General features: G+C 40.3%; 1 protein-coding gene across 2 annotated transcripts in view; it reads right to left on the minus strand.

Moving 5' to 3' along the window:
• ASB7 (ankyrin repeat and SOCS box containing 7) overlaps positions 1-15,722 on the minus strand; it is a 60,626-nt gene that overhangs the window by 17,911 nt on the left and 26,993 nt on the right. For both annotated transcript variants that reach the window (XM_010845814.1, XM_010845813.1), the window contains one exon: positions 4,749-5,354. In XM_010845814.1, the coding sequence (XP_010844116.1) occupies positions 4,749-5,354 (606 nt within the window). The remainder of the gene's footprint in view (positions 1-4,748; positions 5,355-15,722) is intronic.

Raw genomic sequence — 15,722 nt, forward strand, 5'->3', positions numbered from 1 at the left:
AGTGGTTATTGGCAAGAATTTTTAAAAGAAGGGACCCCACAGACTCTGATTCCCCCAATTTTCAGAGGAGGCCACAGATCCGTGGGGAGGGTGGGAGGCCAGGCGGCCTGCCCAAGTGCATCAGGTAAGTCAGATGCTAGGCCAAGAGCCCACTGTCAGCTCTCCCCGCCACAGGACGCAGCTGACGCAACAGCAACCAGACACAGGCCCCGCTGAGAATCCGCGGGGTGCCGTGAGGGAGACACGGGCCGCTGAACCCAAGAGGGCAAACGCTGCTCAGGCCTAGGGACTGCGTTCACAATGTAAGTGAAAAATGATAAAAACAATGAACAGACTTCTGGTTTCAGCTCCAACATAAAAGAGAACTTGAAGTAATCATAATCACTCCAGTCCCTATAAGAAGAAAAAGCTGAACAAACTCATCAAGGGCGTATCTAGGACCCATCAGTAAATGGATGTATAGGGCAAACCTCCACCATAGAATCTGGAGAAAGAGACAGATCTAGAATCAGAGCTGAAATCGGTGCACTTAGGGCAGAAGCTACTGGAGCCACAAACTAGAGGAACACTTAAATGGTCCTTTAGACAAGCGGCCAAGCTCTGTGTGTGGCCCAGCCTGGGAGGGAGAGCCACAGTCTTAGGAACCGCTCACGTGTTCTGAGGGGTCCTTTCAGGGACCCCTTTTCACAGGGAGAGACCCCTGGTGGCTCTGGCAGGAGGAGGGTGTGAACACTGGCCTGATGGACACTCAGGAAACTTCACAACAAACGTTTGCTCACCAAGGGAGAGACCTCACCAGAGTCCTAGCCCACCCGGAGAATAAACATTTCTCTGATCCCCCCACCACGATCCTCTCACCAAAGTGTGGGTATTTGGGGGGATAAGGCAGGAAACAGCGGAAAGGACAACACTTTTCTCATGGACTTTCTCTCTCTTTCCTAAAAGACTTTCATATTCTGAACACCTCTTTGACTAGGGAAATTTACACTGTAGGGCAGGGAGCTGACAAGGGGAAAAGAGCACCAGCTTACAATCCAATTGCTTAGGGAGGTTTTCATTATTATTAAACCATTTCCTCAAGGGACGTTTTCCTTACAAAGCAATCTTTCTTGAAGTTTTGGTCTTGTACCTCCTTTAACAGTTTCTTGTGCTTGCCATTTCTTGTGCATAAATGTTAATTTTTTTCTTTTGAATTGGACAAACATTCCTACAATCTCTGCTCTTCAGCTAGAGAATTTCTGCCCCTTCCTATATGCCAGAATTTCCATGATCCTCTTAGCTCTAAATGGTGTTTGTGCAAACTGCACATACAAATTACTCTAATTAACGGCATGCACTGGCACGGCCCTCAGAATGAGTGTTCTCAGCAGGCCTCCGTAAGGGGTCTCCAGCAGGATGCCTGCTGCTGCCTGTCATCACCGCCACTTCTTCCTGTCCCGGGCACATCTTCACTGATCTCACTTACTGTGTCTTTAGTTTTTGCTCCACTCTCTCTGCGTTTTCTTTTTTTCCTAGTAAAAGAACGAAGAGACCAAAAACTAGCTTCTCTAAGGAGGAAACAGCTTTCCCTCAGCAAGGTGATGCTCATGCTCTAGGTATGATCTTTGGCTCTTTTTGGTATTCATTATTCCCGGGCACAAACAAGCTGCTCCTTCAGTCGACTGGCTTTCTGGAGGAGACCACAATGAGTTCCGGACATTCAAGAAGGCAGAGGTTTCTGGAAGTCTGTCTGTAGAGTAATAGCAGCTTTTTGTGGCTTCTCCCTCTACTGTGATCAACAAGGCACCTGCAGATACTACTCTGTAACTAAGCCACTTGACCTGCCCTGTTTTTATGGAGTGTGTATCAGAGGTTTTATGGCAATTTTTCTAAAAAGCCACAACAGCTTTTAGATTCTAAGATTATGACTGTTCTGAGCTCTTCCGATTTAAATAATGTGCTCTGTAGTCAATGGAACAATGAAAACTAATAAGGCCCCGAACAAAGACCACCAAGTGCCTTCGCTGTTCTTACACCTCAGGAGTCTGAGTTTTCAGATCAGAGGCTGAGGACGTGGGGCTGAGGGAGCAGGGGGTCGGCAGCAGCACAGGTGGGAAGGAACTCAGGGATTTAACCTGATGCTCCCTGAACCACCCAACCATCTTTCACTCTGGTTTTCAAGAGAGCCAGTACAGAGCTCCAGTGAGCCATCAGTTACAGTCGGTCCTTCCAGCACACTAGGAAAAAGAAAACCTCATAAATAATGCACAGGTGAAGCAGAAACACTTCATTTGCTTTTGGCAGAAAACACCACTGATGGCAAAGTCAAGAGGTAACGAATTATGTCGCAGCATCTGAAGACAGAGGCTAACTGCAGCCTTCCAAGGACAGGTGTTCCTTTGCTTCTGAAAAGCATCCCAAGTTTGCTAAGCCACCATCCTTATGGTTGCAGTCAGCCAATCTACCTTTTCTGCAGACCTTCTAGGTGCACGGCTTTGCTCCAGGTGCAGCGGAGAACTCAAACACAAAGAGGCAGGCCTGTCAATTTTTCTATCCGCCCTAATTTTAAAGGTACGTGTGAATCTCTTTTTAACTCATCACTTGCTCTCCAGCAGCACTCCATGGTGGAGCTGAGCAGCTCCAAAGGGCCGGCTTCTCCCATCCCCTCTGGCCGCCTGTCTCCACATGCAGACCGCACCACAGTTTAAAGAGCTGAAAACAGGCAAGGTAGAATAAGAATCTAAGGGATTCGATCTGTAGGTAGCAAGTCAGGCCCTGCATCCACCTTCATTTAATACTTTATTTAAAAAAAAAAAACAAAAACACAGCACTTATAATGTGCCAAGTGTTGTTTTAAGTGCTTTATACGTATTAACTATTCAATCCTCACAACAAGCCTATAAGACAGATATGATTACCCTAATTTTAAGATAAGGACACTGAGGCACAGAGCAGTTAGCAAACACACCCAAGGCCACAAGTAGTCCGTGGTAGAGTTAGGGCTGGAGCGAAGTCTAGTCAGTTGAGTCCTGGTCTACGCCATTAACCACTGATCAAAGTATTTAACAGGCTGCAGCATTTATGTGTGTAACATGCCTTCCTGAAGGCAGCCAAGTAATCTAGGATCAAAGTTAAAGCAACAACAACAAGACGACACTCAGAATCTATGTGTAAGATACACTGTATAGGCTATACACCAGGACAGAATTCTAACCTCAAGTCCAAGAGTAATTGTATCTTTCACAACACCAACACCCCTATCAGTCTGTAAATGAAAACTACTGGAATATTTGCTGAAACAATCAGCAGTGAACTTTTGCTGCAGTCTTTTCCTAAAATATGGCCTGGATCTGAAGCCAGCGGGGAGCAATCAGCACACACACCTCCTGTCTCTGAGTACATCACTGTGTCTCAAAAGCGTTCTACAAGGGCTCACCTACCAGACAGCCCAAAATACCTCCTCCAAGGCAGGCACATCTGTGCTGAAGAAGTCAACACTTGCGGATATTTAAATAATTTATAAATACAATAAAATCCATTTCCTGTGTGGCACTTGCCACAAAATGAGTGCTCAACAGCCACATGGGGCCAGTGGCTACCACAGTGGCCAGCACAGAGGCCATTCCCGTCATCACTGAACGTTCTGTGGACAGCACGGGTTAGATCCTAAGTGTCTTTTTTTTTTTATGCTTGAGTCTGAATATACTCACTGGTAATAATTTCATCCTGTCTTTATTATGAATAAACAAAATCCAAATTATACCTCATTTCTTCATAAATTTTCTACTCCCAAATTCAGTTCCAAGGAGGACAGTGGATTATTTACAAGTAGGTCAGGTAAGTTCCTAATCCTCTACTACTTGGGACCTAGAACATCTTTCTTCTTCTATAACAATGAATGAAACATAAAAATTAGTTGAGGAAAGGGGAATTCATTAAAAAGTATGGTAGACAAAGGCTGCGTTTACAGACGATAGCTTCATGTTGAATATGAAACTCTGAGAGTACCCACGAGGAAGTCAGAGAGGAGAGGGTGGCTGCTCCGCACAAACCAATTCCTCCATCCGAAAAACAACACACACGCACCATTAACGCAGCGGGCCACACACTTCGTGGCTAAAAAAAAAACGCCTACAGGAAAACAGGCTGGTTACACGGTCCTGTGTGGGCCACGGACAGTGGTACCAAATCTCCTACTGGGAACAAACTTTTCCTTACAACCATTTCTAATTTCTAGCATCCTCAATCTACACTCCTAGGATGCCTAACAAATAACACTGCTATTCCATTCCATGTGTGTTCACACTGTAAAGAAGCAGAAACGGAATGATAAAACACGAGCACAGCTTAGGAATAAAGCACACATTCTAAGACACTTCCATAGCGAAGGATGCTAAGATCCAAAATTCTCCTTCTAATTCCTCATTCTCAATTTCATAAAGCCTGGAAAGACTATGTTTATGACTGGTAGGAAATGCCCTGTTCTAGTATTGATCTCGGTTAATTTAAAAAATTCTTCTCTCTGCATCCTTTTGGCCAATTTTTCTCTCATCCTATCTATGCCTATTTACTTTTAGTAACACAATTGATTATTTTTATGAAATCCTGTGATACAGAGCTTTCTTTTTCATTTCAGACGAGTGGAATGAGCAGGGCTAACAAGAATCATTAACATCTGGTCATTTTAAGTTGTAAAAACACCTTAAGCTCCTCAGAAGATGCAAAAAAATTTTTTAAAATGTAATAATAGCAATAATTAAATTACATACTTGTGACTTCTTGTAAGAAATCCAAACACGGCCGACTACTTCCAGAAATGCTTATTGAAACAGCCAATGGGGTCTGTCCTTCATAGTTCCTTGTGTTCGTGTCCGCTCCGTAATTATATAACATCCGTGCACAGAGCACATCGTCCCTAAGGGCAGACAAATGTAAAGGAGTCTGTCCGTCTTCTAAGCGACCCAAGTTTGTGTCTGCTCCTCTCTGGAGGAACATTCGGCAATAAGAGTGATTGCTTTTAATCACAGCGTATCTCAACAGGAAACCGTTCTGAATGTCGATGTTGGCGTTGTGGTCCAGGAGGATTTTCACACAGCTTGACCGCTCTCGGATAATGGCGAGCTGAAGCGGCGTTGTACCTTTATCACTGAGCGGGTCAACCTCAGCCTTGAACTCCAGTAGGAGTCGGACAAATGAGTCCCTACCATAGTGAGCGGCCACATGAAGGGGAGTCCAGCCATCATTGCTTTTGGCATTAATAATGTCGCTCCTGTATTCAGATTCTAACATCAGGCGTGCAATCCGGGCCCGGCCATGCATGGCTGCATAATGAAGAGCAGTGAAGCCTCCGATTAAGTCCTTAACTGTGGGATCAGCTAGAGTTAAAACCAAAATGAAAATATTAGCAGACTCTGGGAGAAAAAGCAACAACTCTGCCATGGCACAGCACATCTTAGCCAATTCTCACATAAAATGCGGAATGATTAAACACATAATGAGTATCAAGTCCTTCTTGCTTCAGCTTAATTGAAGTAGTTTTAATGGAAAATAAATTTTAGTAGAAAGCCATCAAACCTGGATTAACAGGATGAGCAAATGACTTACAAAGCATTTAAAAGATAAATACAGCAAACACAGAGCTCTGATCACCACATCCCTTCTCTTTGCTAATCTAACCAGCCGCCCTTGGCCTCCCAACTCCCTCATCTCTGCACTGTTTCATGTTTCTCTTCTGTTTTGAACTTTTTGTTTTATTTTCTCTTGTGCTCCTTCTTGGTCTTAAAAAGAAGCATGTGTAGCAACATCTGCTGCTCTAAATTACGGATGTACTGTGGTCTGGCAGACTGTGTTATTTTAGGGTATATTAGGTAAAAAAAAAAAAAAAAAAGTTATTTGTGGTCTATAAAAATTCCAAAGTATGTAAGGTATATGTTAAGAGATCTTGATAAATCATGTTTCTATAAGATAAAAGTCTATTCCGAATTCTTTGTTTTACAAGAACTCTGGAGTTTTTAAGAATTAGGCAGCACACATTGTGTGAAAAATTGGGAGAAACTTCAGCACTGTGTAAATATTATTTTCTAAAACAGTTCCAAACCTCTCTTCTAAATCAACAGATTTCTGGAAGAAAGAAATAAAAGAGAAGACAGAAACTAAAATGACTTATCAGCTATGTGACTCCTCAAGCCAGAGACTTCTGTCCCCTGTCCCCAATCCTTCCTGAAGCTGAGAGTCAGTTCTGCACCGCTCTCATCCCACTGGCCTTCCTGGGCAGGGGGCAGAAGAGGGGAAAGAACCTTTATTCACTGCAGGCAGGTCACTTGCTTCCTGGAGGCTGGCAAGTCCATGCGAAGATAGCTGATTGGACCTAACTGTCTAAGAGTAAAATGCTTTCTTCTTATAAAAGTCACTCTTAATTCTTCGTTTGTTCATGAAAGAGAAATATTCACAAGTGTTTTTCAAACAAACAAATAAAAAGCCTCCACAGTTACATGATTAAACACTCATGTATTGTTTAGTAAAAATATTTTTTAGTTCTATAACATTTTATGACAGTTTGGGCTCTTAGAAAAACTTATGAGGCAGAAAAGTATATGTAAAATAGTAATAATACTGTGGAAAATACAAATTTCAATTAAGAAATAGTTACAACAAAAGCTGTACAATGTTAGCACTTTTTAGGTAAGTTATATCAGTTGAATTTCTAAAATTATTTCATATAAACTGATATTACACAACAGTAATAAGACTTTTATGTGTTTAAAGAAAAAAAGGGTATCGTATCTGCCCTGCTCTTCACTAAAAGAAAACTATATAGCGTATATTCAAGTTGCAACTTAAAAAAAAAAAAATAAAAGCAAGAACATTTAAACAAAGCACATTGCTGCCATCTACTGGTAAGATGTGAACAGGGGCTCCTAATGTTTCCCTTTTGACAGATGATGCCCTCAAGTTTTTTTTTCAGATACCTTACTTATCTAGAGTAAGTGAGGACAGGCATGAAATCTAAAAGAACCTCTATTATTCAAACAAAACCGTAAATCTTGCCAAGACAGTCATTTCTTAATCTATATCTAACCAATCAACTGCTTCCAAATATTGTCTCCTGTTAGTGAAATTCAAGAATACTTTCACTTCTCCCACCTTTCATCTACCATGGGCACCTTTAAAGGTGCCAGCAAATAGTCTCATGTGTTATTTTACAGTAAAATTAAAATTATGTTACATGAACCTGCACTTTCATCTTTGGTTTTTCACTTTAGGGTTTTTTTTTTTTTTTTTCTTTTTGGTTCTACTTATAACTTAGTGCTATACTGAGCTAGGAAAAACAAATATTAACAAATACAGCAATGATCTGTTTATTCTAAGTAAAAACCATAAAAATGCATGATTTGAGCACATACTGGAAACAAAGCATAGAATGAAGACTGTAGGTTAACAACACATAAAATCTGTACAGTTACTTTTCTCAAGAAATTAACATGGAAAATATAAGACAAAGATGAAAACAAAAATTATTATTAGCCAATGCAATAAGAAAAAATCTTAAATGGAGTAGTAGAAACTACAAAACATAAAATTCTATAAGAAATAGGCAAGACTTTCTTTGACTTAACTGAATTCACTTCATCGGTGTCTGTTCAAATGTTTCTTCATCAGAAAAGCTTTCCCTGAACACCAAACACAGCAGCCCCATCAACCTTATAACTGTGTTCACTTCAGCAAGCTTTCTCCCCTCACGTGCACGTATTTAATACAAATTCCAGAAGTCTCAAAAAACCCATTTAAACCTATTGAAAAGTTTAGCAATATACATAAATAAAAGCAGAGAAACATTCCCTACCAATGATTTCTTTCCAACAGCTTTACTGCAGTAAAATAAAACTGAGACATTTCAAGTATACAGGTTGATAAACTGATGAATTATACAGTCATGTAACTACCACCACAACCACAATATTCCCATCCTCTTAAAACGCTCCTTCCTGCCCCTTATAGTCAATTCCCTGCCCAGACTCTAGGCCCCAGGCAACTACTAATGCTTTGCCTTTCTAGAATTTCCTAGAGTATTAGGCTTTTGCATTTGACTTACTTCATTCATTGTGATGTTTTTGAAATTCATCCCCATGTTGTTGTTGCTCATCAAAAGTTCATCCCTTTGTACTGCTGAACAATATTCCATACTATGGATATACAGTTCATTTATACAATCATTAGCAAATGGACAAATAGGTTATTCCTAGGCTATAATAAGCAACACTACTGTGAACATTCACATAGTCTGTTTGTGGCTATGTTTTCATTTCATTTGGGAAACTACCTAGGAGAGACGTGCAGGGTCACATGTTAAATGTACATTTGCAGGATTCCACGGACAGGGGAGCCTGGCAGGCTGGTCCATGGGGTCACATAATCAGACACGACTGAGCAACTAGTAGCTCACTTGTGTCCAATTCTTTGAGACCCCACTGACTGTAATGTAGCCCACCAGGCTTCTCTGTTCATGGAATTCTCCAAGCAAGAATACTGGAGTGGGTTGCCACTTCCTCCTCCAGGGGACCTTCCCGACTCAGGCATCGAACTTGCGTCTCCCACATCTCCTACACTGGCAGAAGGATCTTTTTTTTTTTTTTTTACCACTGAGCCCCTTAAGAATCCCTAAATGTAAATTTAACCTAAAAAGGGCACCAAACTTTTTCTAAATGACTACACAATATTACAGTCCCTCTAGCAATGTATGAGAATTCCGAATGTTCTACATCTTCACTAATACTTGGCATTATTAGCAATGTTAATTTTACCAGTTCTGTTGAGTATAAGGTGGTAACTTACTGGGATTTTAACATACATTTCCCCAATGACTAGTGATATTGGGCTCATTTATATACTTTCTTTTTGTGGAGTGTCCTTGAAATCATTTACCCATTTTTATTATGTACTTTTACTCATGACTGAGTTTAAAACTCAACTGTGTACATATTCTGGATACAAGCCCTTTTGTCTTGTATTTTCTCCTAGTCTACTGCTTGCCTTTTCACTTTATATAATGTGTCTTTGGAAGAGAAAAAATTTTAAATTTTGATGAAGTCTATATTATTTGTTTTCTTTGACGGCTTGTGCATTTTGTGTCCTGTTTAAGAAATCTTTGCCTAACACAAAATCACAGATTTTGTGTTTTCTTCTAGAAGTTTCATAACTTTAACATTTATATTTAGAGCAATGATCCACTGCTAACTGGTTTTGGCGCAGAGTGCAACATCAGATCAAGGTTCATTATTTTCCATATAAGTGTCTATTTGTTCAAGCACCATTTGTTTACAGGAAGCAAGAACTTTCAGATGTACAAGTTGAATTTAGAAAAAGCAGAGGAACAAGATATCAAATTGCCAACATCTGCTGTATCAGAAAAAGCAAGAGAATCCCAGAAAAACATTTACCTACTTCTGCTTATTGACTACACTAAAGCCTTTGACTGTGTGGATCACAATAAACTGAGGAAAATGCTTAAAGAGATGGGAATACCAGACCATCTTACCTGTCTATTGAGAACCTGTACGCAGGTCAAGAAGCAACAGTTAGAACCAGTCATGGAACAACAGACTGATTCAAAATTGGGAAAGGAACACGTCAAGGCTATACACTGTAACCCTGCTTATCTAACTTCTATATAGAATATATCATGCAAAATGCCAGGCTGGATGAATCACAAGCTGGAATCAAGATGTTGGGAGAAATATCAACAGCCTCAGATATGCAGATGATACCACTCTAATGGCAGAAAGTGAAGAGGAAGTAGTGAACTAAAGAGCTTCTTGATGAGGGTGAAAGAGGAGAGTGAAAAAGCTGGCTTAAAACTCAACACTGAAAAAACAAAAGATCATGGCATCTGGTCCCATCACTTTATGGCAAATAGAAGGGGAAAAAGTGGAAACAGTGACAGATTTTATTTTCTTGGGCTAAAAACTCACTGCGGACAGTGACTGCAGCCATGAAATTAAAAGATGCTTGCTCATTTCTATGATAAAACTAGACAGTATATTAAAAAGCAGAGACATCACTTTGTTGACAAAGGTTTACATAGTCAAAGCTATGGCTTTTCCAGTTGTCATGTACAGATGTGAGAGTTGGACCACAAGGAAGGTTGAATGCTGAAGAATTGATGGTTTTGAATTGTGGTGTTGGAGAAGACTCTTGAGCGTCCCTTGGACAGCAAGGAGATCAAACTAGTCAATCCTAAAGGAAATCAACCCTGAATATTCACTGGGAGGACTGATGCTGAAGCTCCAATACCCTGATGCTGGGAAAGATAGTGGACAGGAGAAGAAGGGGGCATCAGAGGATGAGATGGTTGGATGGCATCACTGACTCAATGGACCTGAGTTTGAGCAGACTCCAGGAGATAGTGAAGGAAAGGGAAACCTGGGGCACTATAGTTTATGCGGTTGCAAAGAGTCAGACACAACTTAGCAACTGAACAACAAACAAATTTGTCCTGGTGCCTTTGCCACAAAACAGTTTACCATAAAGTGTGGATGTATTTCTGAACTCTATTCTGTTTCACCAATCTAAAACTGTATCCACATACCAATACGTGATTATCTTGACACTGGAGCTTTATAGTAAGTTTTGATAGCAGGTAACATCCTCAAACTTTCTTTAAAACTCTTTTGGCCAATAAATTTTAGAACCAACCCATCAATTTCTTCAAACAGGCCTGTAAAAATATTGATTGGAATATGCTAAATATTTCAAAAATGTAAACCTGTTCCAAATTATCTAAATACTATTTATTGTTCTAAACTGTGAATACAGAACATCTTTCTGAATATTCAGGTCTTCTTTAATTTCCCTCAGCGATGTTTTGTACTTTTCAGTGTATTAAGTATTGCACATCTTTCAATACATTTATTACTAAACTTTGTTGCTATTATAATGAATTGTTTTACATTTTATTCTCTAAATGTTATTTGCTGGTATAGAGAAGTAAAACTGATTTTTATGTATTGACCTGTATACTCTGTAATCTAGCTAAATTCACTTTTTAGTTCTAGACATCTTTGTAGATTTCTTACAATTTGCTAAATACACAATTATGTTCTCTGCAAATAAAGACAGCTTTACTTCTTCCTTTCCAATTCCAGGACTTTTATTTGAATAACAAAATGTTGAATAAATGTAGTAAACACATGTACACTTGCCTTGCTCCTGATCTTAGAGGGAAAGCATTCAGCAGTTCATTTACTATGATGTAATTCTGTAGTCTTCGGAAAACTTGTAGCTTTCCACAAGTGCCTCTCTTTAGGGTTTGGAAGTTATGTTCTGCTTTTGGCTTGCTAAGAGTGTTATGATTAATGGGTATACTATACTGTCAACCCCTTCATGGATCACAGCCTTGTTGTGGTGAAGACACTTGCATAACTCAATGAAGCTATGAGCCATGCCGTGCAGGGCTACCCAGGACAGACAGATCATTGTATAGAGTTCTGACAAAACGTAGTCAACCAGAGAAGTGGCAACCGACTCCAATATTCTTGCCTGGAGAACCCCATCTACAGTATGAAAGGCAAAACGAGATGACACTAGAAGATGAACCCCCCAGGCTGGAAGGTGTCCAGTATCCTACTGGGGAAGAGTGGAGGGCGATTACTAACAGCTCCAGAAAGAATGAAGCACCTGGCCCAAAGTGGAAATGACACACAGTTGTGGCCGTATCTGGTGGTGAAAGCAAAGTCTGATACAGTAAAGAACAGTATTGCACAGTAACCCAGAATGTTAGGTCCACTGTTAAAGTAAATTGGATGTGGTCACGCAAGAGATGGCCAAACAGAACACTGACATCTCAGGAATAAGTAAACTAAAATGGATGGGAATGGGAGAATTTAATTCAGATGACCATTACATCTACTACTGTGAGCAAAAATCCCTTAGAAGAAACAGAACAGCCCTCACAGTCAACAAATGAATCTGAAACACAGTACTTGGGTACAATCTCAAAAATGACAGAATGATCTTGGTTCATTTTCAAGGAAATGTGTTCATTTCACATCCAACTTCACAGTAATCCAAGTCTATGCCCCAACCACTGATGCCAAAGAAGCTGAAGTAGACTGTTTCTGTGAAGACCTACAACACCTTCTAGAACTAACACGAAAAAAAGATGCCCTTTTCATCGCAGGAGACTGGAATGCAAAAGTAGGAAGTCAAAAGGTACCTGAAACAACAGGCAAGTTGGGCCTCAGAGTACAAAATGAAGCAAGGCAAAGATTAACAGAGCCAAGAAAACACAGTGGTCATAAAAAACACTTTTTTCCAACAACAAGAGAGACAACACTACACATGGACATCACCAGAGTCAATACCAAAATCAGATTTATGTTCTTTGCAGCCAAATATTGAGAAGCTCTATACAGTCAGTAAAAACAACTGGAGCTGACTGTGGTTCATATAATGAGCTCTTTATCGCAAAATTTAGGTTAAATTGAAGAAAGTAGAGAAAACCTCTAGACCATTCAGATATGACCTAAATCAAATCCCTTATGATTACACTGTGGAGGTGATGAATAGATTCAAGGATTAGATATGGTAGACAGAATGCCTGAAGAATTATGGATGTAGGTTCATAACACTGTTCAGGAGGCAGTGACCAAAACCATCCCAAAGAAAAAGAAGTGGTTGTCTGAGAAGGCTTTACAAATAACTGAGGAAAGAAGAGAAAAATATACCCAGCTGAATGGAGAGTTTCAAAGAACAGCAAGGAGAGATAAGAAAGCCTTGTTAAATGAACAATGCCAAGAAATTGAGGAAAACAACAGAATGGGAAAGACTAGAGATCTCTCAGAGAAGGCAATGGCACCCCACTCCAGTACTCTTGCCTGGAAAATCCCATGGACGGAGGAGCCTGGTGGGCCGCAGTCCATGGAGTCGTAAAGAGTTGGACACGACTGAGCGACTTCACTTTCATGCACTGGAGAAGGAAGTGGCAACCCACTCCAGTGTTCTTGCCTGGTGAATCCCAGGGACAGGGGAGCCTGGTGGGCTGCCATCTATGGGGTCGCATAGAGTCGGACACGACTGAAGCGACTTAGCAGCAGCAGTAGCAGCTACAAGAAGATGCTAGTTTTCTCTACAAGAAAACTAGAGATATCAAGCAAACATTTCATGCAAGGACGGGCACGATAAAGGACAGAAACACTAAGGACCTAACACAAGTAGAAGAGTTTAAGAAGAGGTGGCAAGATTGCAAAGAACTATATAAGGTCTTAACTACCTGGATAACCTCATGGTGTGGTCTGGCTCTAGGTGTGGTCACTCACCTAGAGCCAGACATCCTGGAGTATGAAGTCAAGTGGGCCTTAGAAAGCATAACTATGAACAAAGCTAGTGGAGGTGATGGAATTCCTGCAGAGCTATTTCAAATCCTCCAAGATGATGCTGTTAAAGTGCTGCACTCAATACGCCAGCAAATTTGGAAAACTCAGCAGTGGCCACAGGACCGCTGTGGAAAAGGTCAGTTTTCATCCCAATCCCAAAGAAGGGCAATGCCAAAGAATGTTCCAACTACCATATAATTGTGCTCATTTCACATGCTAGCAAGGTTATGCTTGAAATCCTACAAGCTAGGCTTCAGTAGTATGTGAACCAAGAACTTCCAGAGGTACAAGCTGGGTTTAGAAAAGGCAGAGGAACCAGAGATCAAACATTTGCTGAATCATTGAGAAAGCAAGGGAACTCCAGAAAAACTTTTGCTTCATTGACTATGCTAAAGCCTTTGACTGTGTGGCTAACAATAAACTGGAAAATTCTTCGAGAGACAGGAATACCAGGCCACTTTACCTGTCTCCCAAGAATCCATAGGGTCAAGAAAACAAAAAAAGCACATAGCCAATAACAACAAGTATCAGGTTTTCACTACAGATCCTATAGACACTAAAAGGACAATAAGGAATATAATGAGCACCCTTGCAGTTCAAGGGTGTTTAACAGTTAGAACCAGACATGGAACAACTGACTGGTTCAAAATTGGGGAAGCACTTCCCTGATGGCTCAGATGATCAAGAATCTGCCTGCAATGCAGGAGATCCAAGTTCAATTCCTGGGTCAGGAAGATCCCCTGGAAAAGGGAATGGCTACCCACACCACTATTCTTGCCTGGGAAATTCCATGGACAGAAGAACCTGGCAGGTTACAGTCCACGGAGTCGTAAAGAATCAGACACAAGTTAGCAACTGAAAAACATATTGTCGATTCCATTTTCTGCATCTATTGGAACGATCATTTGGTATTTACTTTTATTCTATTAACAGGGTAAATTACTCAGTACGTTTTCAGATATTAAGGAAAGTTTGCATTCCTGGGATAAACACTCTTTAGCTGTGATATATTCTTTTTTATATAATGGTGAATGAGACTTGATAGTACTTTGTTAAGGGTATTTCTATCTGTTGTCATAACGGATAGTGGTCTGTTGTTTTCATTCCCTGAAATATCTTTACTTGGTTTCAGGGTACTACACACCTTATACAATTTAAGTTTGGGATCATTTCCTCATTGTTTGTTAATGTTTATGCCTTTATTATTTGAAATAATTCAACAGAAAAGGCAGCCGGGTCTAAGGTTTTTAGTGTAGTTTTAGTTACGAACTAAGTTTCTTTGTTGTAAACTGATTAAATTATTATGTTTTTCCCTTGGGTCAGTTCTGGCTATTTGTGTATTTCAAGTAAACTGTCCATTTCTTCTAAATGGCAGAAGGGTGCTCATTATATTCTTTATTATCATTTTAGTATCTACAGGATCTGTAGTGAAAACCTAATACTTGTTATTGGTTATGTGCTTTTTTGTTTTCTTCATCAGTCTACCTTTAGGTTTATCAATTTTATTGATCTTTTCGAAGAACCAGCTTTTTCTTGGTTTCATCAATTTTCTCCATGATTTGTCTATTTTCATTTCCACTGATTTCTTTTCTTCTGTTTATTTCATTCCTATTCTTACTTTGAATGTAATTCTAGCAATACAGAGAAACTGTAACCTGAGAGCCGCCTTTCCTCTCCCTTCCTTTGCGCTGTTACTGTCATATATATTACATCTTTATATAAGCCCAACAACCGTTTTATAATTGTCTTTTAAGAGATGAAAAGGGGGAAACATATTTACATTGTCTATGGCAGCACGCTCCTAAGGGGGCCCCTCCCATAATCCCTGCCTCTTGATGCTCATGCCCTTGTGTAAATCTCTTCCCACGCATATGAGCAGGACCTGGACTTCCTCTAACCCAAACAACCTAGCAAAGGTGACGGAATGCCACAACTTCATATGTTATGATACACGAGGCTCCATCTTGCTGGCAGACTCACTGCAACTCTCCGTGCTGCCTTCATGAACTAAGGGGTCTTGCTGGGAAAGCCCACAGGACAAGAATCTGCAGTTTACCTCTAAGAACTACTGGCAACCTTCAGCTATGGCCCTCAGTCCTATACAACCAAGGGAATTAATCTGATGACAACCTGAGTGAGCTTAGAAGCAAATTCTTCCCCCGTTAAGCCTACAGATGAGAACGGTCTGGCCAACACCTTAAAACTGGGAGGTAATAATAGCAATAGGAATGAACACACTGTTTTTTACATGCATAGTTACCTATACCAGTGATTTTTATTTGTCCTGTGAATTTGGATTACACATGGTACTTTTCTTTCAGCTAAAAGGACTTCTTTCTTTGCATGTGTTGGTATGCTTAATAATGTTCCACA

Source organism: Bison bison, unplaced genomic scaffold (genome assembly GCF_000754665.1).
Source record: "Bison bison bison isolate TAMUID 2011002044 unplaced genomic scaffold, Bison_UMD1.0 scf7180017864224, whole genome shotgun sequence".
Classification (NCBI taxonomy): domain Eukaryota; kingdom Metazoa; phylum Chordata; class Mammalia; order Artiodactyla; family Bovidae; genus Bison; species Bison bison.